The sequence below is a fragment of the Balaenoptera physalus genome (assembly GCF_965194825.1).
Source record: "Balaenoptera physalus genome assembly, chromosome: 2".
NCBI lineage: Eukaryota > Metazoa > Chordata > Mammalia > Artiodactyla > Balaenopteridae > Balaenoptera > Balaenoptera physalus.
This window is the reverse complement of record NC_138883.1, coordinates 142,501,003-142,523,926: the sequence shown is the minus strand read 5'-3', so window position 1 is coordinate 142,523,926 and position 22,924 is coordinate 142,501,003. Positions and strand designations below refer to the sequence as shown.

Here is a 22,924-nt window from a genome sequence, read left to right as displayed (position 1 = left end):
TATGACAGTGCCCATTTTACAGATGAGGAAACTGGGGCACAGGGAAAAGGGAGTCACTTGCCCAGTAGCAGAAATGGGACTGGAATCCAGGTCCCTCTGATTTCAAAGACTTGGAAAAGCAACCAGATGAAAGGGGGGGGGGGTTGGTAAGGAGAGGGGAGAGTGGAGGGCTGGAAGGGAGGGGGCCAGAGAAGCAGACGTGAGCACCAGGCGAGGGACGTGGCCAATGAGGACGGTACTCCAGGGTGACTCTGAGGAGCAGTCCTTCCCAGGGCCTGGAAGTCTCGGAGCCCAGAGCTGCCCCCATCCCTAGTATGGTCGCTCCCAGGCCCTGGGGGGATCCCACCAAGCCTGGGAGGGGGGGCGGGCTGCGCTGGCCCACCAGGGTGAAGAGGCGGAGGGAGAATGGGGCACCCGCCCCGCCGCGGTTCCCGAGTCCTGCTGCGACTTGCTGTAATACCAGAACCCCAGTGTTTATGGGACGGCAACCAAGGCCCCCTCCACCCCGCGCCGCCCTCGGGGGCGGGGGTGGGGGCACTGCGGCTGGCTCTGGTCAGCATCAAAGACAAGCAGATGGGCAGGCGGACCAGCGGGCAGCCAGCACCGGGGGTGGGGAACGAGGTGGGGCGCCACCGCCGAAAGGGCGCCCTACCAAGGGGCGAGCAGGGGCGACAGAACGGGCAAGAGACCCCCTCCCTGCCCATTAAAAAGAATGGAAGAAAGGGGCCCGCGGCCCCACAGCTCTCCTCTCTTCTCCCTCCCTCCCAGGAGCGTTCTGAAAGGAGGAGGGGTCCTAATGGACCCCAAGCCTCCGACAGACCCCCTCCCTCCCTCCCTCCTTTGTCACCACAATCTCCGCGCGAGGCACCTCTCCGGCCGCCTCCCCTCCCCCAGACCCCAGCCCGCGTCCCCCGCGGGGTCGCCCCAGCACTCACCCAGAGGCAGGCTGATCCGAGGGGCGAGCGCCCGAATCGGAGACGGCGGTAGCAGTAGCAGTAGCAGCAGCAGCAGCAGAGGCGGCGGCGGCCGGCTCCCCCGGCCCATCGCGGCGCGCGGGAGTCGGACAACGAGGAGCGACGGCGTCCTCCGGGCTCCGGCTCAGGTGGCTCTATAGGACTCGCGGGCGGCGGCCCCACCGCGAAGTCCGGCCCGGGAGTCGGTCGCCGGGCCCCCGCCTCCGGACCTGGGGGCTGGAACCGGGTGGGAAATGGGGTCACGTGGGCTGCTGCGAACCCTAGCCCCTCCGCCCCCAGCGGAATCGCGGTCCTCCACCAGCTCCGTTCGGTCGAAGCTCGCCCGCGAGTGCGGGAGGGAGGGGCTGAAGGAGGAAGTTGGGCAGTTAGTCCAGCCTCTCCCTGCTCCGCTCGTGCCCGCCCCGCCCCTTCCCCCTTCCTCCTTCCTGGGCGCTGGAGGCTCAAGGGGCGCCAGCTGGGTGCACCTAGCTTGGTGCGCGTCCGCAAGGGGCCAAGCCCGGGGATCAGTACCAGCCGAGTCCGCGGGAGCGCGGGGGCGCGGAGGAAAGCGGACCCCTAGTTCCCCGCCCCCACCTCTCAGACCCTCCCACAGCCGCCCCGGCCCCTTCCGGCTCCTCTAGGACCCTCAGCGCGTTCGTTTGCGAAAACGTTTGGGTCTCTCCACTGCGCTCCCGTGTCTTCTCCCTTTATCCCTGCCGCACCCCGTCCCCCCCCCCCCACTGCTCCTGGCACCCACTTGTCCGTAACCAAATGAACTCCGCCCAGCTGGTACTGACTCCGGGGCTAGTTGCTTCTGCACCTAATTTCTGCACGGGTCATTCCACCTTAGGTCTTGAGTGTTCACTACAGGCTTAACACTTAATCTAGGTACCCTGCGGGCTCATCCACGCTTGGAATTCTGTCCGCACGAAGCCAAACCTCGGATGGGGGGATCCGGGCAAGATTAGCTTAAGTGGGATAATAGGACTTAATGTACTGCCAAGGAGGTGGACCTTCTCCACAACCTGCACGTAGCCTGGCAGGGGAAAGTACTCCCTAAGGCTGGAATCCCAGAGGCACCCACCCTCAATCCTCCTTCAGTGTGAATACCCAGGGGTGGAGTTCAGTTGTGCTGAGACCAGGGGTTTCAAACTGCAGACTGGATCCCTTAGTGGATCCTGAAGTCAATTTAGTGGATCCCTATCAGCATTAAAAAAGAAATAGAATGGAAGATACCAAAGTGCAATGACCATAGAAAGGATAAGTAAGCTTTAGGAAACTTGTTTCAACTTTTCCTAAGTGTGCACAGGATCACAGTAAAATGTAATTCTTCCTGTAGTTCAAGTCAAAAGGACTTTGAAAACCTCTGCCAGTCATTTCCATGGCAGTGGGGACAGTTCCTCCAGGAATTAGCCGCAATGGCTCTTCACCCTCAGCCAAAATTAGCCTTCTCAGAGCTGGCACCTTTTGCTCTCACCCTACTCCCAGGGCCTCCCACAGGGTGGCTGTCAGGGGGTGGGCACAGTGCTCACGTGGTCCCAGGTCTCCTCATGCACAGCAAGCGTCCATGATTTCTGTACCTCCACCATCCCAATACCCTTCTATGGCTACGGTCCAGGCCAGCAGTACCCCTTTTACAGGGGCTCCCAGCCCTGGACACAGAATTCCACATGGGACGTGGGCAGCACCAACTACTCGTAGTTCCAGCATTGCCTAGGCCTGGGACACTTTGCCGCTATTAATGGTGTCAATCCATCTTTAGCCAGTGATGTCCATGCTTCTGTCTGTAGCTAGGACCTCGGTCCTAAACTCCAACTGGCCTCAACATTTCTACCAGGCTGTGTTTTCTGACCGGTATCTTAAATTCAACATGGTCTCAAACAAACCAAGCTCCTGATCTCTCCCTTCTCCCTCCCCAAAACATGCTCCATCTGTGTGAGCCTTTCCCATCTCATTTAATGGCAAGTCCATCTTTAAATTGCTCAGGTTAAAAACCTTAATTCCTTTCTTCTCTCTTGCTCCTCACATCCAGTCCACTAGCAAATCTACAGTCTGATCACTTACCACCTCCTGGGGGCCCAGTTACTGCCCTCTCCTGGATGCTGCAAGGGCCGCCTAACTGGTCTCCCTTCTTCCACCCTTGCGCCCCTTACAATCTTTTCTCAACTCTGCAGCCAGAGGGAGTTTTTCAAAACCAAAGTCAGGTCATGGCACTCCTCTGCTCAAAACCCTCCAGTGGTTCCTTACAGTGGTCTGCAAGGCCCTAGGCTACCTCACCCCTACCACCATTGCATCATCCACTGCTCTTCCCCCATTCACTCTACCCCAGGCACACTTGTGAACACTCTTGTGTTAGGACCTTTGCCCTGGCTACTCTCTCTGCCTGAAGCACTCTTTCCAGAAAGTGACTGAGTCCCTTGTTTCTGTCAAATCTTTCCTCAAAGATAACCTTCTTGAAGAATCAGAACTTCCCCCAATATTCCCCTTGCCCTGAGATGTTTTTTCAAAGCGCTCATCATCTAAAACACTATATGATTTGCTTATTTGTTGTGGTTTTTCTTTATTGTCTGAACTCCCTAGCCGCCTTCTCACCCCCAAGAATGTTGACTGAGAAGGGAACTAACATATCCCTAGCCTCTAGAACAGTGCCTGGCATATGGTAGGCCCTCAGTAAGTATTGGCTGAACAAATGAATGAATGAATGCAGCCTGAGAGTCATGGAATACTGCTGGTACATGTCAACAAACAACCAGAGCTACTTTTTGATATCGACTTTGGTCTAGGATTCCCCCAAACCGGAAATTATGCAATTAACTTCTTCAACCTAAGCACAAGACTTTATACTGATCTCCTTTAAATCTATTGGTTCTGGTCCAGATTTCATCCTACTGAGGTCATTTTGAATATTGATTCTATTATACATTAGGCTTGCTCTCCCAGTTTTGAGTCATCTATAAATCTGATAAGCATTCTTGACCTTGTATTAAAATCATTGATAAAAATATTAGGTGAGCAGACCTAGCACCCACTTCTTGGTTTCTAAATACTACTCTCCAATAAAAGGTTCCAGGACTCCCTGGAGAAATGAAAGGGAAAGTACAAGGTGAGCCTGGGACGTTGTGTTGGGCCGGAAAACAAGGAAGTGACTAAAGACTAATGGAGTCATGTCAAAAGGGCCAGCTGGATGACCAAACTTGGGACAATTTGAGCAACAGAAAGCATAATGAAGTAATGGATTCTAATGCATCAAAATAAAACAATCCATTAGTCCACAGTAAAACTCGGCAAAGCACAGACAGAGAAAGATAAGGGCTAGAAAGGATGCTTTTCTCTGTAGAAAAGTGCTGCCGGATAAATGTAGAAGAAATGGTAGACTTAGAAAATCGAGATTCAAACAAGGATAATCAGTGGATGCTAAACCTTTGGGTGGCAGATTTTTAGGAAACTATATTAACAAGGTCTCAAAATCTGTCCCACAGATGACTTTTACTAATTACCAGTGGGAAAATGTTTCTCTAAGGGAGAACTCTGGTGGCCACCATCTTTTTCTTTTTTTTTTCCCCCCAGTGGACACCATCTTAATCAAGTGGCCAAAAGTAATATCACTGGTAGTGGACTACCTGATATCATTTACCTCCTGATACGAAGCAATAAGAAATATACAACTCATCAACCATTGTAGCAAAAGCATCTAACCCAGATCTAATAATGAGGACACAATCAGACATGTCCAGCATTCTACAAGACAAATAACCTGGACTCTTCAAAAAGGTCAAACTGATGAAAAGACAAAAAGGACAGGGGAACTGTTTTAGGTTAGGAAACTAAAAAGACATGATAATCAAATGCAATATGTGAACCTTGTTTGAATCCTGAAGAAAAAAAAAAAGCCATAGAGCAATTGGGAAAATTTTAACACGCACTGTGTATTAGATGATATTATGGCATTATTGTTCATTTTCTTAGGTTATAATAATGGTATTGTGTTCTTAGGAGAATGTCATTGTTCTTTGGAGATGCCTGCTGAGGTTTGTAGACATGAAGTATCATGATGTCTACAAGTTACTTTCAAATGATTCAGCCAAAACAAGCATGTTCTTTGTGTGTATGTATTAGAAAGAAAGAGTGTGGGGACTTCCCTGGTGGTGCAGTGGTTAAGAATCCACCTGCCAATGCAGGGGACACGGGTTTAAGCCCTGGTCCAGGAAGATCCCACATGCCGCGGAGCAACTAAGCCCGTTCGCCACAACTACTGAGCCTGTGCTGTAGAGCTTGCGAGCCACAACTACTGAGCCCGCGTGCTGCAACTACTGAAGCCCGCCTGCCTAGAGCCCATGCTCCACAACAAGAGAAGCCACTGCAATGAGAAGCCTGCGCACCACAACGAAGAGTAGCCCCCACTTGCTGCAACTAGAGAAAACCCACGCGCGGCAACGAAGACCCAACACAGCCAAAATAATAAATAAATAAATAAACAAAAAAAAAAAAAAAAAGAAAGAAAGAGTGTGAGTGCTACTGTGGCAAAGTTTTAACAGTTGGTTAATATAGAAAGTTATGGGTGTTTTTATATCAGTGTTTTGTAAATTTGCGGTGGGGGGGGAACTGAGTGAGACAGGGCCAAAAACAGAGCCCACTGGAGACCTCCATCCGGGCTGAAACTGATCAATATCCTTTGTAGGTTGAACAATTAGCTATGTATCCTCCTTATTGTACCATTCAGCCCACATTTCTTCATATTATCCATAAGAATAATATGAGGGAATTCCCTGGTGGTCCAGTGGTTAGGACTCCATGCTCTCACTGCTGAGGGCCCGGGTTCAATCCCTGGTTGGGGAACTAAGATCCCACAAGCCGCGTAGCATGGCCAAAAAAAAAATAATAACAATAATATGAAAAAAATTGCAAGAAATCTTATTGAAATCAAGGTACTAGCCATAGCATTTCCTTCTATCTTCTGCTTACTGCTCTTACCTAGAACAGGGCCTGATAGCGGCATGTGGTCAATTAGAATTTGTTGAGTGCCTGAATTTCCATGTCAGGTAGCTTCTCAGCCTTGCCACACACAGCAAGGCTGGTTTGCCCTAGTGTCTTGGCAACACATGGGTTGTCTGACTGCTATGCTCCTCTCCGATGAGATGAGGCAGGGGCTGATGTAGACTCGCTTGGTGGTTAATTATATCCTGCTCATGGCTGCTCAGATGCTTCAAGTGTGTCTTATGCCAACTCGGTGGCAGGCCCCTTGAGGACAGTAACGGGTCTTGTCTTTGGAAACCCCACTGCCTAGCATGGCACTCAAGCAGGATCTCCACAGGGCAGACAAAATGAGGGACCCAACTGTTGGCCTGGAGATGAGCCCTCTATCCCATGCCCCCAGCATGGTGGCCTCAGGCCTTGTGGGCTCCACTGTCTTCCGTCAGTGTGCTAATTTGTTCTCCCCAGAGCGGAAAAAACAGGAGGATGACTGACAGAGAAAAACCTCATTTGAGCTGACTTCCCGTGGGCTAAAGAGTGGTTCCCAAGCCAACGCTGTGCCTCCTGCTCCCCTGTGCCACTCTGGGTTGTAGGCAAGTCTTTCTCAGCCAGAATGCCGGTGCTTATAAAGAGCTCAGGGGGTGGCTTGGAAAGAGTATAAAAAGATGCAGAAAAAGCTTTTGACAAAATTCAACACCCATTTATGACAAAAACTCTCCAGAAATTAGGCATAGAGGGAACCTACCTCAACATAATAAAGGCCATATATGACAAACCCACAGCAAACATCATTCTCAATGGTGAAAAACTGAAAGCATTTCCTCTAAGATCAGGAACGAGACAAGGATGTCCACTCTTGCCACTATTATTCAACCTAGTTTTGGAAGTCCTAGCCACGGCAATCAGAGAAGAAAAAGAAATAAAAGGAATACAAATTGGAAAAGAAGAAGTAAAACTGTCACTGTTTGCAGATGACATGATACTATACATAGAGAACCCTAAAGGTGCCACCAGAAAACTACTAGAGCTAATCAATGAATTTGGTAAAGTTGCAGGATACAAAATTAATGCACAGAAATCTCTTGGATTCCTATACACTAACAATGAAAGATCAGAACGAGAAATTAAGGAAACAATCCCATTCACCATTGCAACAAAAAGAATAAAATACCTAGGAATAAACCTACCTATGGAGGTAAAAGACCTGTACTCAGAAAACTATAAGACACTGATGAAAGAAATCAAAGATGACACAAACAGATGGAGAGATATACCATGTTCCTGGATTGGAAGAATGAATATTGTGAAAATGACTCTACTACCCAAAGCAATCTACAGATTCAATGCAATCCATATCAAGTTACCAGTGGCATTTTTTACGGAGCTAGAACAAAAAATCTTAAAATTTGTATGGAGACACAAAAGACCTCGAATAGCCAAAGCAGTCTTGAGGGAAAAAAACAGAGCTGGAGGAATCAGACTCCCTGACTTCAGACTATACCAGAAAGCTACAGTAATCAAGACAATATGGTACTGGCACAAAAACAGAAACATAGATCAATGGAACAAGATAGAAAGCCCAGAGATAAACCCATGCACCTATGGTCAACTAATCTATGACAAAGGAGGCAAAGATATACAATGGAGAAAAGACAGCCTCTTCAATAAGTGGTGCTGGGAAAACTGAACAGCTACATGTAAAAGAACAAAATTAGAACACTCTCTAACACCATACACAAAAATAAACTCAAAATGGATTAGAGACCTAAATGTAAGACCAGACGCTATAAAACTCTTAGAGGAAAACATAGGAAGAGCACTCCTTGACATAAATCACAGCAAGATCTTTTTTGATTCACCTCCTAGAGTAATGGAAATAAAAACAAAAATAAACAAATGGGACCTAATGAAACTTAAAATCTTTTGCAAAGCAAAGGAAACTACAAATAAGATGAAAAGACAACCCTCAGAATGGGAGAAAATATTTGCAAACGAATCAACGGACAAAGGATTAATCTCCAAAACATATAAACAGCTCATGCAGCTCAATATCAAAAAAAACAAACAACCCAATCCAAAAATGAACAGAAGACCTAAACAGACATTTCTCCAAAGAAGTCATACAGATGGCCAAGAAGCACATGAAAAGCTGCTCAACGTCGCTAATTATTAGAGAAATGCAAATCAAAACCACAATGAGGTATCACCTCACACCAGTTAGAATGGGCATCATCAGAAAATCTACAAACAACAAATGCTGGAGAGGGTGTGGAGAAAAGGGAACCCTCTTGCACTGTTGGTGGGAATGTAAATTGATGCAGCCACTATGGAGAACAGTATGGAGGTTCCTTAAAAAACTAAAAATAGAATTACCATATGACCCAGCAATCCCACTACTGGGCATATACCCAGAGAAAACCATAATTCAAAAAGACACATGCACCCCAATGTTCATTGCAGTACTATTTAAAATAGCCAGGTCATGGAAGCAACCTAAATGCCCATCGACAGACGAATGGATAAAGAAGAAGTGGTACATATATACAATGGAATATTACTCAGCCATAAAAAGGAACGAAATTGGGTCATTTGTAGAGACGTGGATGTATCTAGAGACTGAAGTGAAGTGAATATTATTATACAGAGTGAAGTAAGTCAGAAAGAGAAAAACAAATACCATATATTAATGCACATATATGGAACCTAGAAAAATGGTACAGATGAACCAGTTTGCAGGGCAGAAATAGAGACAAAGATGTAGAGAACAAACGTATGGACACCAAGGGGGGAAAGTGGCGGGGGTGGTGGTGGTGGGATGAATTGGGAGATTGGGATTGACATATATACACTAATATGTATAAAACAGATAACTAATAAGAACCTGCTGTATAAAAAATAAATAAAGTAAAATTCAAAAAAAAAAAAAAAAGAGACAAAGAGTAAAGCAACACTTCTTCTGTGCCCCCAGCCAGCAAGATGCAGGCATCAGTCTGGCCCTTTCTCCGTCTACACTTACACAGCCTTTCCCCATCCATCCTCACCCTCCTTCCTTCTCTCTCTCTCTCTCTCTCTCTCTCTCTCTGAGGTTCTGTCTCTCCTGTACACACAAACACACACATAAGAAGGATAAAAACGCAAGAATGAGAGGTAAAACGCACATAGGAGTACATGCAAAGAAGCCAAACAAAACAGGACCACGTGCCTCATAGGCAGACAAGGAAACTTTAGGGATGACAAGAATATTCCATATCTTGATCTGGATGTTGGTTTCCCAAGTGTATACAAATATTAAAATTTCTCGAGCTGTACACTTAAGATCTGTCCATTTCCCTATATGTAAATGTATACCTTATACCTGTTATCATGCCAGTGGTGGGGGGGGAACAAAGAGACTGAAAGGTAAAAAAAAAAACAAACAACACCTCACCTGTAGAATCAGGTGAAAGAAGAAAATGAGACTAGCTATACAAGGGGGAGAAAGTGAAGAGAAATATGAAAGGCTACAAGAGAAAGAAAATAAAGGGAAGCATGGCTAAAAATATAAAGCAAATGAACACATGAGTCCACTGCCTCACTAAACTGCTCAGCACAAAGGAAACACGCAGTGTAGGCTCAGGGCAAGTGCTGGCAGTGGAATGGTCAGTCCAGACCACAGTCAGCCTCTCAAGCCATCAGTACTCATTAATCATCTATAGGTACAGCCTCTGCCCAGGTGCAGGCCAGCCCTGTCCTTGGGTACTCATGGCTCCTGCCAGGCTGCCCCCTGCCAGGCTGCCCCCAGCCGGGCCTGCCCGCTCTCATTCCCACCCAGCGGAGCCTGGCTCTCCAGCCCCCACAATTCTACTCTGGAGGCCACGGCTTTGCTTTGTTTGCTGGCCGTGGAGGAGGGGCCTCCTACCAAGCCCAGAGGAGCTTGAACCCAAGGTCCCACCCGCCTCCTCCTGGAGTAGCACTCAAGCTCCTCCCATCCCCGGGTTCTGGCTGGCAGGCTGCCCAGTAAGGCCTCGAAGACACGCACTGGCTACGGCCCAGCTCCCCGGGCCTTGGACCCCTGCCACCATCCCCTCGTAGCCCTGAGCCCTCCTCTCATGCCAACCTGCAGCTGCAGCTCCCCACCTGCACTGGCTGGGCACACTGCTGCTGTCTCCTCCTCCGGGGCTTGGCAGTGGCTTGGCTGCAGCATCAGTACATTTTGATGAGGAAGTGACACCAGCTGGCCCACCCTGTGTGTGCTTTTAAGTCAGCCAATGAGTTCCAGATCCCGGGGGGCCAGGAGCTTCCCTGGGGCAGTGCCCTCTGCAGGAGAGGGCATTCACAGGGCCAGCACGAACACTGCCTTCAAATCTCACAGGTGGCTTTTAACCAGGGTCTGTCAATAAATGTAAATGGCCTCATCTCTGTTCCCCAAACCGCACGCCCCTCCACTGGTCGCTTATGTTGCTTGCTCTGCCAAGTGATTAGAATCCAGGGGTGGGGAGCTCTCCGGCAGTCCAGTGGTTTAAGACTCTGCCTTCCAATGCAGGAGGTGCGGGTTCGATCCCTGGTCGGGGGAAAATAAGATCCCACATGCCGTGGGGTGTGGCCAAAAACTAAAAAAGAAAAAAAATCCAGGGGAAGAACACACCAGTTCTTCCATAAGGAGAATCTCAGCACCATCCATTATTCTGGGGACTGTGAGCAAGCCATACGATCTCTCCGAGCCTCAGCTTCCTCATCTGTGAGATGGGAACGCTAACAGTACTGCCTGGGCTCTTAGGAGAGCTGATGAGACAGTGCACATAAGGTGACTGGCAGCGCTGGCCTGTGGTGAACGCACATTATATTATCGGTTCACCTCATTACCTAAAAGTGGCCATGACCATCCTAGATGCCCAACCCAGAGGACCCCCTTCTGGGCTCTCCGCTCAGGTTCAGCCGCCTCCTACAAACCTAGTGCTGAGGCTGCAACTCTTACAGGGAGAAGGAACCGGCCCGCCCAGCCCAGGCCCCAGGTGCGCCCGCTGTGGTGAAGAGCCTGCCGCCCTCCCCAGCGCCACCCCTGCTGGGGCCTGTCGGGGCCTGAGCTGGCCACTCCCTGGGAGGGGATCCCCCTACCCCACAGGGCTGTGGTGCAACCAGCAGGGTTCAGCCTGTCCCTGCCTCGACACGGTAGAACACAAAGTTGCCACTGTCATGTCCCTGCCCCCAAGACAAGTTCAGGAGGGCCTGTCTGCCTGTGCCCACAGGCCTGCTCCCCAAAGGGGCCTGGAGACCCTGGGTAACTGGCCTCGCTGATGCTTGGCAACTGTCATCCCGCAGGGGCACAATTACTGCTCAGAGGCTCTCTTTCCCCTGAAACCACTGCAGCCACTCACAGGTGGGAGGTAGATGTTCTAGGCCAGGTAAGGATGGGGAGCGAGAAGCATAAGGGTCTAGGACACAGTCTGGTTTCTAGTTTGGCTTATCAGACCTGAGGCCCCTCCATTCCCAAGATCTCAAGAAACCAGGAATCTACCTCTCCATTTGCCCCCAAGTTCTTCTTCCTTAAATCCTACTCTGAGCCCTAGACCCCTGGCCATTGCTACATGAAGGGAAAGAAGACCCAGCCAAGGCCCTTCCTCCACCCCAGGGAACTAAGCTTCCTTTCCAGAGGACCAAGGCTCTCCCCTCCCAAAGAAGAGGGGCTCTCTGACTTCTGCAGTTTCCCAGTCACCTTAGGTTACCTGGTGGCTACGACTCTTTCTCCCAGAGAGCCTTGTTCTTGGTTCCAGCACTGCCTGCGGAGAGTGGGCCTAGACAGGTGAGCCCATCAGGTTGGGGATTGAACAGGTGGGTTCCATTGATTTCCTGTGGCTCCAAAGACTGCTTTGATAGGATGGAGGGAGGAATGCATTACCCTGGTGGTGTGCCCACTTGCCACCCGAAAGCAATGGCACCAGGAGACAACGCTCGCAGAAAGCCAATGTGAGGGAGGCACCAAAGATCCATGCTTGGACAGGGATCTTCCATACCAGCTACCTAGGCCTGAGATTCCTGGGACGCCTGACAGCACCATTTATGTGCTGAGTGTCAGGCTGGAGGATGCCACGAGGCTCTGAGTGGACCCAGCTTGGCTCTAGCCAAGGAGGGGGCTCTAAGGGGCCTGGACCTGGGGCCAGACCCACCCAGTCCACAGGGACCCCACAAGCCCCCTGAAAGGGAGCAGACCCGCCTTGCTCCTCTCAAACTCTTTATCTAAGAGCCTTAGCTCTTTCCTTACAGCCTGTGAGCAGTGGAACAGAGCAGGGAGCCCCTTAACCACCAGGGTCAGCTTCAGTGAGCTGTGAACCCCAAGAATGATGTGCCACTTCTGATGAGAGGGATCCGAGCTTTCAACTGATTTCAAAAAGATTGTTGCCCTCCTCCCCGCGGAAAAAAAAAAAAGCAAAGAATAATTTCTTTGAGGTGTGTTAGTCTGAAGACAAAGGGAACTTTCAGAATTAGCCTTTATCAGGTAAAAAGAAATTATACCTCATTTAGGAGTGGTTATATAACCTTGACATGAATTATTTGGCAAACTATTCCACCTAAAGCAAAGTTGACATTTATAAGGCTAACATTTATTGCGCACTTACTATAAGCAAGCCACTGTGCTGAGTTTTTTACAACCAGTCATTTATTTCTCACAACAGGATGAAACAGGAATTATGATACTACCACTTTACAGATGAGAAATGGGGCATAGAGAGGTTCAGGGACTTGCTAAGGTCACATAAGTGGTAAGTTAGGACTAGGACCAGAAACTGGATCTGAATCCAGAACCCCATGTAGATGCTCTACATATAGTTAGAATTTCAACCAGGGTTTTGTCTCAAGTTATAGCCATCCTCCTCTTGATAATGTAAGCTGCTGTTCTTTCCTCCCTCCCCTCTCTCCCTCTCCGCTTCTTCCCTTCCTTCTTTCACTCACTCAACAAATAGTTCTTGTGCACTTGCTGCCTTCTAAGCATCACTGAAGCTGAAGGAAACTGACATGGTTCTGCCTTCACAGAGCTTCCAGTTCATCAAGATTCCTTAAACTCTTCTTTCCAGAGAATACCCACCCTTGTCCACATTTCTGTAGACACTTTCACTCACTTATTCCTTTGTCTCCAACAAAAGGCCAACCTGGCAGAGCACCAGAAGTGCTCCCAGGCTTCACAGGCTAGAATCGTGCTGTTTTCAACTGATTTCCAGAGTTGCTCCTCTGAGCTCCCTCGGTACTCTGCTCAGATTTCCATCAAGTCACTCATGATGCTATAGTGAAATACTCATTTACACATCATATCCCTCTCTTCCCATCTCTTCCAAAAGCTCCTTGAGTGCAGGGACCAGACCTGCCTAACTCAGGTTTTTAATCTCCAGCCCCAGTAAATGTTTGGAAATAGCAGGCACCCAGTAAATGTTTACTAAATGAATAAATGAGTTTTCTGTTCTAGTTGACTGTCTCAAATCATTTCCAAATGATTCATTCAAGTGTTCCTCCCTGGATCTCTTTGTCCACCTTCCTCTTAACCTGTTCAAAGGAAAGGCACCTCACTGATGTGGGAAGTCCCACTTCCCTGCTTTAGGGCAGCCAAAGGATTTCCTGCTCACACAGTCTCAACAGATTTGTTGGCTTCAGAAGAGATGGCATTTGGGAAAGCTGTTGAATGCTTGGCTCCTGGGGATTAATTTAGGGCAATCCTGTCAGATACGACATTAAAGCAAGAGCCCCAAGGCATAGGACCTATGCACCAGAGAGAGAGGCTCTTTCAGCTCTCCTCAAGGTGCCAGCCTCCATTTCCCATCTTTGGTTCACCTGCTGCCAATGTCCATATCTTTAGATCACCTGTCACCAAAAGTTTGAGCCCCGGGTTGCAAGGAGACATACCGCAGATTTCCCTGAGCTTCAGTAATAATAACCACCAGAGGAAACAGTCACAGCCTGGAAGTCAGGAGACTGGGTTCAAATCCTGACCTTCCCAACTCACTGTCACCTTGGGAAGTAATTTAACTTCTCTGGATCCATTTTCTCCTATGGTAATAAGGGGGTGGGACCGGCTGGATTTCTAAATCTCTTCCAGTGCTAAACCATCTACAGAGAAAAAAAATTTTTTTTGGATTGTGTGCTTCCCTGTCCTTATGGCATTCGACCCTTACAAGAAACCTGTGATTCATAAACCAAATGACATACTCACATTACAGGTCAGGAAATGTGAGCAGAGGTTGACGACCTTATTACCCAGGTGACCCAGGGCCCCTGAGTCTTTTTGCCAGACCAGAATGGCTCCACGGACGCCACTAGAGCAGCCTCATTTCCAGGACCCCAATTTCCTTTCCCTCCTAACCCCTATGTCCACTTTGTCACTCAGAGAGTAGAAGCTATGACAAAGAGCCTAACTCAAAGGTCATACCCAGACCATTCTGAGGAGGAACCCAGGCCTTTCCCAAATTCCAAATGATCTCCCTCCAGGGCCAGGATTTACTGCCTCTCAGCTGCAGGTTTGGCTCAGAGGCCCCGGGTGGCCATGGGAACGTGGGCCCAGCCTCCTGCGCTGCCATGACAACAGGCTCCCTCAGTGGCGGGCGCCGGTGCCCATCAGAGCGTGCAGGTGGCGCCCTCTTGGGAGAGGGGCCCGGCGGGAGGTGGGGGGCAGGGGCGGCGGCTGCCTCGGGGTGGCCTCCGCTCCCTCCGCCTCCTACCGGGGCCGCGGCTCCTGACCGTGCTGTGCTCTGCGCCTACCTGAGTTTCACGGCCCGCGCGCAACCACCGCCCACAACAGGGTCACCTCTGCGCGGCGGCGCAGCCCTTCTTCTCAGAGTGTCCCCAGACTCGTCCCTGCTTCCAGGCCGGCCCGACTCCCTGGGGATCCGGGATGTCCCCGCGAATACCCTCGATCCGGCGCTGCGTCCCCGGAAATGCAGGGCTGCCGCCAAGCCCCGCCCCGCCTGTGTTGATGGAATTGTCCAGAGGCGCCCTCCGGGGCTCGCCCGCTGTCCAGCAGTCCCCCGCCTCTGCCCCCGGGCGTTGATGGCGACACTAGGCTCGCTACTAGTCCTAGTCGGGACTTGTCCCCGCGACGGCTCGGCGGCTCCCTTAGGCCGTGGGGCCTATGGGGCCGCCCCCTCCCTGACCTTGGGAGCCTCTGCCTGGCCTGACTTAGGCCCTGCAGGGGGCAATCTCGCTAGCTGGAATCCGGAGGGCCGGGTTGTTACCCTAGATCTGTTGCTGAACCAAACTTGGTTCCCCTTACCTGCGCATGCATAGTAAAGCCAATTTACTGACACCGATCTACTACCACCCACCTGGCTGTGTTACCTAGGGCGAGTTTCTTAACCTCTCTGAGCCTCGAGTTCTTCATCTGGAAAGTAGGCCTCAGAACAGTAGGGACCTCACAGGGTTATGAGAAATTGCAGTTATGTAGGCACACACCTGGCACATGGTCAGCTCTCAATAATGGTAGCATTGTTTGCAGTAAGAGGCAAGGGAGAGCCGAGCCGCAGAGCCACCCGCCACGAAACCACCCACGTCTCCGCCCGCGGGAAATGCTGCTCACCGCATCCCTTAACCTGCCCTGGGCCGCGCTGTGGGAGTGAAATGAGACGAGGAGATGTGCGGGAGGGGTGAGAGATATGGTTGTAAATAGTGTCTAGCGTTTATCAAGTGACCTTGGCTCGTCCCTCTCCAGCCCTTGCCTCCTGGCTCTCCTATCTTCCAGGAAAGCAACAGCAGCTCTCAGGGCAGTTCCTGAAACAACTAGTTCTGGGCGTGTAAGTGGCTGAGCTGGCCAGAGCTGGCTGGTCAACGGGCTGGTGAAAACAGAGGCCAAGTGCCAGGCTCTTCCCAGGCCAGGCTAGGCTTAAGTGCCCGCCATTTCTCTGCTGCCTCTCCTCTAGACAGAGTGGGGTAAGGGACTGCCAGACTCCCCACAGAATGCTCTCCCACACATAGAAAGAAGTGGTTATTCTGTTGTCTGTCTACAAAAGTGACCACATATTTACTACCATAAAGTTTTTTCATAAACACAATGAAAAATATCACCCTACCCAGAGACCACTAGTGTTGATATTTTCTAAAACTTTTTTTTGAGATACAATTTACATGCTGTAAAGTGCACGGATCTTAAGTCTACTGCTGTTAATATTTTGGTGAAGATACTCCCGTCTCTTTTCTATGCAGTTATACATTTACATTTTTTGGAAAAAAAGATTATTCAGTGCATACTCTTTGTGACTTTTCCCTAGGACAGCAATATATCACAGACATTTTTCTGTAACATCAAAAATTCTCTCATACCTTCATTTTTAGTGTATTCTATTGTATGAATGTGGCATACATTTTTAACCAAGTCTCTACTATTGGACATTTAACTTATTTTACTAATTTTTCATTATCATAAATAATGTCCAGATGAGCATCCTTATCAATAAGGCTTTACATACTTCTTCATTACCTTTTGTTCTTTGTATTCTTCCTTCCTACTCACAGTCTCCAATTGGTGGTCGCTGTGCTTACAGCTAAGGTGGTGCACTTTATTTGTGCAAATGGCTTTAAAAATAGTCCAATCACTTTATTAACTCTGCCTTCCACACACTACTGGATTGGTGGGGGGGGACAGGAAGATATGCAAAAATCAGCACTGCTGAGTTTCCTGCACACGGAGCACATCGTGTCCTGCTGAGCCCGGGTTGTTCAGAGGAGCTTCTGAAATATAGGCCTCCCCCGTGGGGCCTCAGAGCTCCAGAGGGCTTTAGGCAACCCTGACCCTTTCCGTCTCCAGTCCAACCCAGAGCCCCCAGGAAAGAATGCCGTCCACGTCCATGACCCACCCCCCCTCCTTTCTCTCCATCTTTTCTTTCTTCTCCCTCCTCTTTTTTCTGCCCTTTCTGCCCACCTCCTTTTCCTGCCTGTCCTCCTCCTCCAACCTTCTTCCAGCCTTTTATTGAAAAAAAGAGAAACATCTTTAATGTATTGAAAAGAGGCCTTATCTTTAACGTTATTGATCCCCCTCCACCCACCCCCTTTCCTGGCTGTGGGACCTCAGGTGCAGAGAGCCTTGAGTTAATCACCTTCTCAGTTCACAGCATGTTATCACCATGGTCTGCACAGGGTCCCTGATTAATGTGGCTGTTCATTTCCTTTTATCTTTCCACTTCCTTCCACCCCTCCCCCCACAGGCTACCATTTTAAGGTGTTTAATTTATGCTTTTGTTCATATGCCTTCTTGCAAGATGTATTGTAGGGCTTCCCTGGTGGCGCAGTGGTTAAGAATCCGCTTGCCAATGCAGGGGACACAGGTTCGAGCCCTGGTCCGGGAAGATCCCACATGCCGCGGAGCAACTAAGCCCGTGCGCCACAACTACTGAGCCTGCACTCTAGAGCTTGTGAGCCACAACTACTGAGCCCGTGTGCCACAACTACTGAAGCCCGCATGCCTAGAGCTCGTGCTCTGCAAGAGAAGCCACTGCAATGAGAAGCCCGCACACCACAACCAAGAGTAGCCCCCGCTCACCGCAACTAGAGAAAGCCCGCAAGCAGCAACAAAGACCCAACACAGCCAAAAATAAATAAATAAATTTATATATATAAAAAAAAAAGTTAATTCCTGCCCCAAGGCCACAAAGATATTCTTTAACATCTTTAACATTTTACATTTTTTTTTTAAATTTTAAAAAGATTTTAAAAAATTTATTAATTTTGGCTGCGTTGGGTATTCGTTGCTGCACGCGGGCTTTCTCTAGTTGCAGTGCGCGGGGGCTACTCTTCATTTCGGTTCGCGGGCTTCTTGCGGTGGCTTCTCTTGTTGCAGAGCAGAGGCTCTAGGCATGTGGGCTCAGTAGTTGTGGCTTGCAGGCTCTAGAGCGCAGGCTCAGTAGTTGTGGTGTATGGGCTTAGTTCCTCCGCGGCACGTGGGATCCTCCCGGACCAAGGATGGAACCTAAGTCCCCTGCATTGGCAGGCAGATTCTTATCCACTGCGCCACCAGGGAAGCCCTACATTATTAACTTCATAGTTTTCTGGACACATTTAGGTCTTTAATCCATATGGAGTCCACTTTTTCATGTGATGTTAGATTTCATGAGATTCAGCTCTTTTTTTTTCCATAAAGTGAATCACTTTTCCCAATACCATATTCCTGTGGGTCTCAATGTATAAAAATCACCAAAAAGCTTGTTAAAAGCACAGATTGCTTCCCACTCCTGGGCATATACTCAGACAAAGCTATAATTTGAAGAGACACATGCACCCTTATGTTCATAGCAGCACTATTTACAAACATGGAAATAACCTAAATGTCCATTGACGGATGGATAAAAAAGATGTGGAGATATATATATATATATATGAATATTACTCAGCCATAAAAAAGAATGAAATAATGCAATTTGAAGCAACATGGATGGACCTAGAGATTATCATACTAAGTGAAGTAAGTCAGAAAGAGAAAGACAAATACCATATGATGTCACTTATATATGGAATCTAAAATACAACACAAATGAACATATCTATGAAACAGAAGCAGACTCACAGACATAGAGAACAGACTTGTGGTTGCTAAGGGGGAAGGGGGGTGGGGGAGGGAAGGATTGGGAGTTTGGGATTAGCAGATGCAAACTATTATATATGTGATGGATAAACAACAAGGTCCTACTGTACAGCACAGGGAACTATATTCAGTATCCTATGATAAACCATAATGGAAAAGAATATAAAAAAAGAATGTATATATGTGTATAACCGAGTCACTTTGCTGTACAGAAGAAATTAACACAACATTGTAAATCAACTATACTTCAATAAATTTTTTTTTTTAAAAGCACAGATTTCTGGGCCCCACCCAGCTGATTCAGGTGGGACCCCAAAATTTACATATCTAATAAGTTCCCAAGTGATGAGATGATGCCACTGCTGCAGGTGGAGAAAGCAAACTTTGAGAACTGCCATATTCTTAAAACCTTTACCTCACTGAGTTTTTTCTCTACCTCACTGGCATCTCCCATAATACCCTGCACTTCTTGGCTGTCCTCCATCCTGCACCCCTCCCCTACCTCTCCCAGGTCTCCTGGGACGTGAGGCTCCATCCACACATTTCATGATCATATCCCCATGCCTCTCCTGAACCACACTCTTCCATCCTCTGGTAAATGCCCTGAGGTTGCCCACCCACCTCCTGGCCATTCCCCTGTAGTCACTGGAGACTTTGGCACGTGGCTCCCCATCCTTCTCTTCACCTAAAGTCCTGTCATTGTCCTTAATGACTTCAGCATCCATGTGGAAGACATGTCCTAAATCTGGTTTCTCAGATCTCCAGTGCCCTCCCCCACTCACCTCAGCCACCACTCCCATTTACTGCCAGTAATTGGCTCCATTACCAAGGTCCTCAGGTTCAGGCATCCCTCTCTCTGGCACAGTCTCTTTTCCTTCCAGCTTTCTAGTTTAACAGACTCCCTCTGACCCTTCTTGGACCTCACCAGCATCTCTACCTTCTCCTGATCCATCCCATTTCTCCTTCCCCTTTCTTCATTCCCTCCTTACCCAACTTAGAGTCCACGATTCACCATTGCAACAGCGTTATTGTCTCAATTCCCTAAACTCTATTGCTGCTATATTTTCACTGTCTGGCAAAAGCCATGGATGAGCTCTGTGATCCACCTTCTCAGTGCTTCTTCCTGAGCAGTGGCTGGGGAGCGTCACTCAGGGCAGAAGGTTCCACTGCAAAGTCCAGGTCATCAGATGGACCCTCACCACCACCTGGCTGTCCTACTCATTTCTATGGTCACCTCTCTGTACCATTCTCTGTAACAACTCTCTTCAACCTTCTCCCCAAGCTTCCAACACCCTCCCTTTACTTCACATACAGAATAGAAGTCATCGGATGGGGTCTCCCTTATCTTTTTCCTAATTGCATTGAGAGAGACCCAGGCTACTTTCAGGAAAAGGGTGGTAGTCTTGTGCTAGGTAGAGAGCATGCCAAAACCAGGTTACAACCAATGCAGTTATTTTAAATGTTTCAACACAACAAATTAGTGCTTTTTAACATACCCACACAAATACAATGGCTATAGGTACAAATACATTTGGTAATAACATCATACGTCTAAATCTGAGGACCTTCCATCATCGCCCTTCCACCTCCTAGACTTCTTTCCAGCACAGTAGTGGTGTCCCCCCCCACCTCCCCGTGGTTGCACATTGGAGTCACTTGGGGAAGCTGGCTGCACCTGCGGATCATTTGAATCAGAGCCTCTAGGGGAGGGCCCAGACGTCAGCATTTTCTAAGCTCCCCAGGTGATGCCAGCTTGCATTCGAAGCTGAGAAACCTACACTGTAGGAACTGCTCCTCCTCCGTCTATCCCCTCACTGTACTTCCTCTCCACTCCCTCCCTCTCCACTGGTTTACTCCTAAAATCTTTTAAAGGTGCCCAAGTCTCTCCCACTTAAAAAAAATATTACCCTTGAACAACATGGGGGTTGGGGGTGCCCACCCGAGCCGTCCAAAACCCTCCTTTACAGTTGGCCCTCTGTATCCATGGTTCTGCATCCGCAGATTCAACCAATGCAGACTGTGTAGTACATACGTATTGAAAAATATCTGCATAGAAGCGGAACCGCGCATTTCAAACCCTTGTTATTGTTCAAGGGTCCACTGTACACACGCACACAAATAGCCTTTGACTCCCATCCCGCTGTCTGCTCCCTCCCACCCCAGGGCTCTTACCTGGAAGGTTCTCCTCCAGTTTTAAGCTGTACAGAGACTGGTGACTCCTAGTTCAACCCTTAGCACCACTTCTCAGACTTTCACATGCACTTCTGAGTGCTGCATGCAGATATTGTGCTCAATCTTCAAGCAGGAAAGCTTTATTTTATTTTTTACTTATTTTTTTAGTGGGAATTTATTTATTTACTTATTTTTTTGCTGTACCGCGTGGCATGTGGGATCTTAGTTCCCCGACCAGGGATCAAACCCAGGTCCCCTGCACTGCAAGTGTGGAGTCTTAACCACTGGACAGCCAGGGAAGTCCCAAGCAGAGAAGCTTTAGACCCCTGCTCAAGGTCTGCTTGGGAAAGCCTCCTCTGACCTTCCTAAACTCTATCCCCACCATCAGACACTCTCAGCTCGGCTTGTCTCCTTCCCAGCACTTAACCCTATTGCTATTTGACATTGTGCTTATGATTATTTTATCACAGCCTACTCCCCCAGAAAATAAGCCTTCCACGAAGGCATGGGACATTTCTGTCTGGGTTTGCTTGCCCTTGTGCTGCCATTGTGTTGCCTCACACAGTGCCTGGTACACAGCAGGTGCCCTATTTGTAAACAAATGTAAACCTTTGTAAGAAGTATGAAGGAATACATTGCTCAGTCAGTCAAGGAGCAGTTCCTGCTTCTGCCCTGAAGTCCCAGGCCCTCTTTGTTCTCCTTTTAGCCCCTCACCTCCCTCTAGGCTCTGGCCCCCAAGACCAGGAGCTGAGAAAGCGATGCAGGAGATGTCTGGGTTAAAAGTCTCTTCTCTGCCCCCAGGCACTACTTAACCCCCCCAGACAACCCAAAGGAAACAGGCCCAACAAATCTTTCTAGTTCCTCGCCGGCAACTGATCTTTTTTGTTGTTATTATTGTTAAGTGTTGTGTGGAAAGGGTTAAAGCATTTACAGAAAGCGAAGGACCTCTCTCCAGCCCTCCATGACGACTCTTGAGATGCTCTGCAAAAGGTCAGATGTTTCCAGAATCTCAACAGACAGCCTGTGTCTGTTTAAAGGGAAAGACAACAAGTTCTCGGCCCCCAGCCAGCCCTCATGGGCAATTCTCGCCTGGCTCTGTAGGCAGGCAGCCAGATGCCTGGCCAAAGAGTACACCCACCCCCGCCCCCCTCTAGATGGCCCTGGGCAGGCCAGAACTCTCTAACCCCCAGCCTGGAGTCCCTTCCCCTGGGGAAGGCTGGCATCTGACAAATAGGGCACGCATACCAACTGCTTGGGCCCGTGATGCACGAGGAATGGGGGGGAGGGGCAACTTCGTGTGGACATTAAATCTTTTCAGCTGGAAGGGACTGTATTCTGACCCTGTCATCTTAGAGGTGAGGCTCAGAGAGGGGCGGCTGTAAGGTAGTGTAAGAATATCCTAACCAGTATCGGGAAACCTTGGTTCAGAATCCAGTTCAGGTGCCCTGAGCTGTGGGATCTCGGGCACAATGTGGGTCCTTTCTATGTGTCTGTATCTATTTGTAAAAAGTTTATACAAATACCTCCCACCCCAGGTAGCTTGCCCAAGGTCACACACAGCACAAACCAAGGTTTTCCGACTCCCAGCCCAGGGCCCAGTCCCCTCCAGAGGTGAGCAGACTACCTTAAGCACTGATTGATAATGAAAAGTTGCTGAAGACACAGTTAAATAGGGACTTCCCTGGTGGCGCAGTGGTTAAGAATCCCCCTGCCAATGCAGGGGACACGGGCTTGAGCCCTGGTCCGGGAAGATCCCACATGTCGTGGAGCAACTAAGCCCGTGCGCCACAACTACTGAGCCTGTGCGCTAGAGCCCGTGCTCTGCAACAAGAGAAGCCACCGCAATGAGAAGCCCACGCACCGCAACAAAGAGTACCACCACACCCCACTCACCACAAATAGCAAAAGCCCTCGTGCAGCAGCGAAGACCCAACGCAGCCCAAGATAAATTAATTAATTAATTAAAAAAAAAGAGACACAGTTAAATAACTTTGTCTTTTATTACTTAATCATGTTCTTTGCACAAACAAACAAAAATTCATATTCCCACCCCCTGGAGGAAATAACTGCTAATATTCGGGCATTTATCCTTTTGCAATGTCAAAGCATATATAAGGTATATATTTGTATACGTTTTTTTTTTTTTTTAGCCATGCAGTGCGGCCTGTGGGATCTTCCCCAACCAGGGATTGAACCTGGGCCCTTGGCAGTGTAAGTGCAGAGTCCCTAACCACTGGACCACCAGGGAATTCACTATATACTTTTTCAACAGTGAGATCAGAGGACATCTATCTATCTA

At 48.9% G+C, this 22,924-nt stretch overlaps 1 protein-coding gene across 3 annotated transcripts in view; it reads right to left on the bottom strand.

The window, feature by feature from the left end:
• Positions 1-14,804, bottom strand: part of SEMA4B (semaphorin 4B) — a 38,770-nt gene extending 23,966 nt beyond the window's left edge. Inside the window, exons 1-2 of one of the 3 annotated variants that reach the window (XM_082448631.1) lie at positions 14,646-14,804; positions 936-1,190 (exon numbers count right to left, since the gene is read on the bottom strand). In XM_082448631.1, the coding sequence (XP_082304757.1) occupies positions 936-1,044 (109 nt within the window). In that variant the 5' untranslated portion in view covers positions 1,045-1,190; positions 14,646-14,804. Of the gene's footprint in view, positions 1-935; positions 1,369-14,645 lie in introns of those variants that run through there. The other 2 variants (XM_082448632.1, XM_082448630.1) reach the window with 2 other exon arrangements.
• Between the last annotated feature and the right edge of the window lie 8,120 nt (positions 14,805-22,924).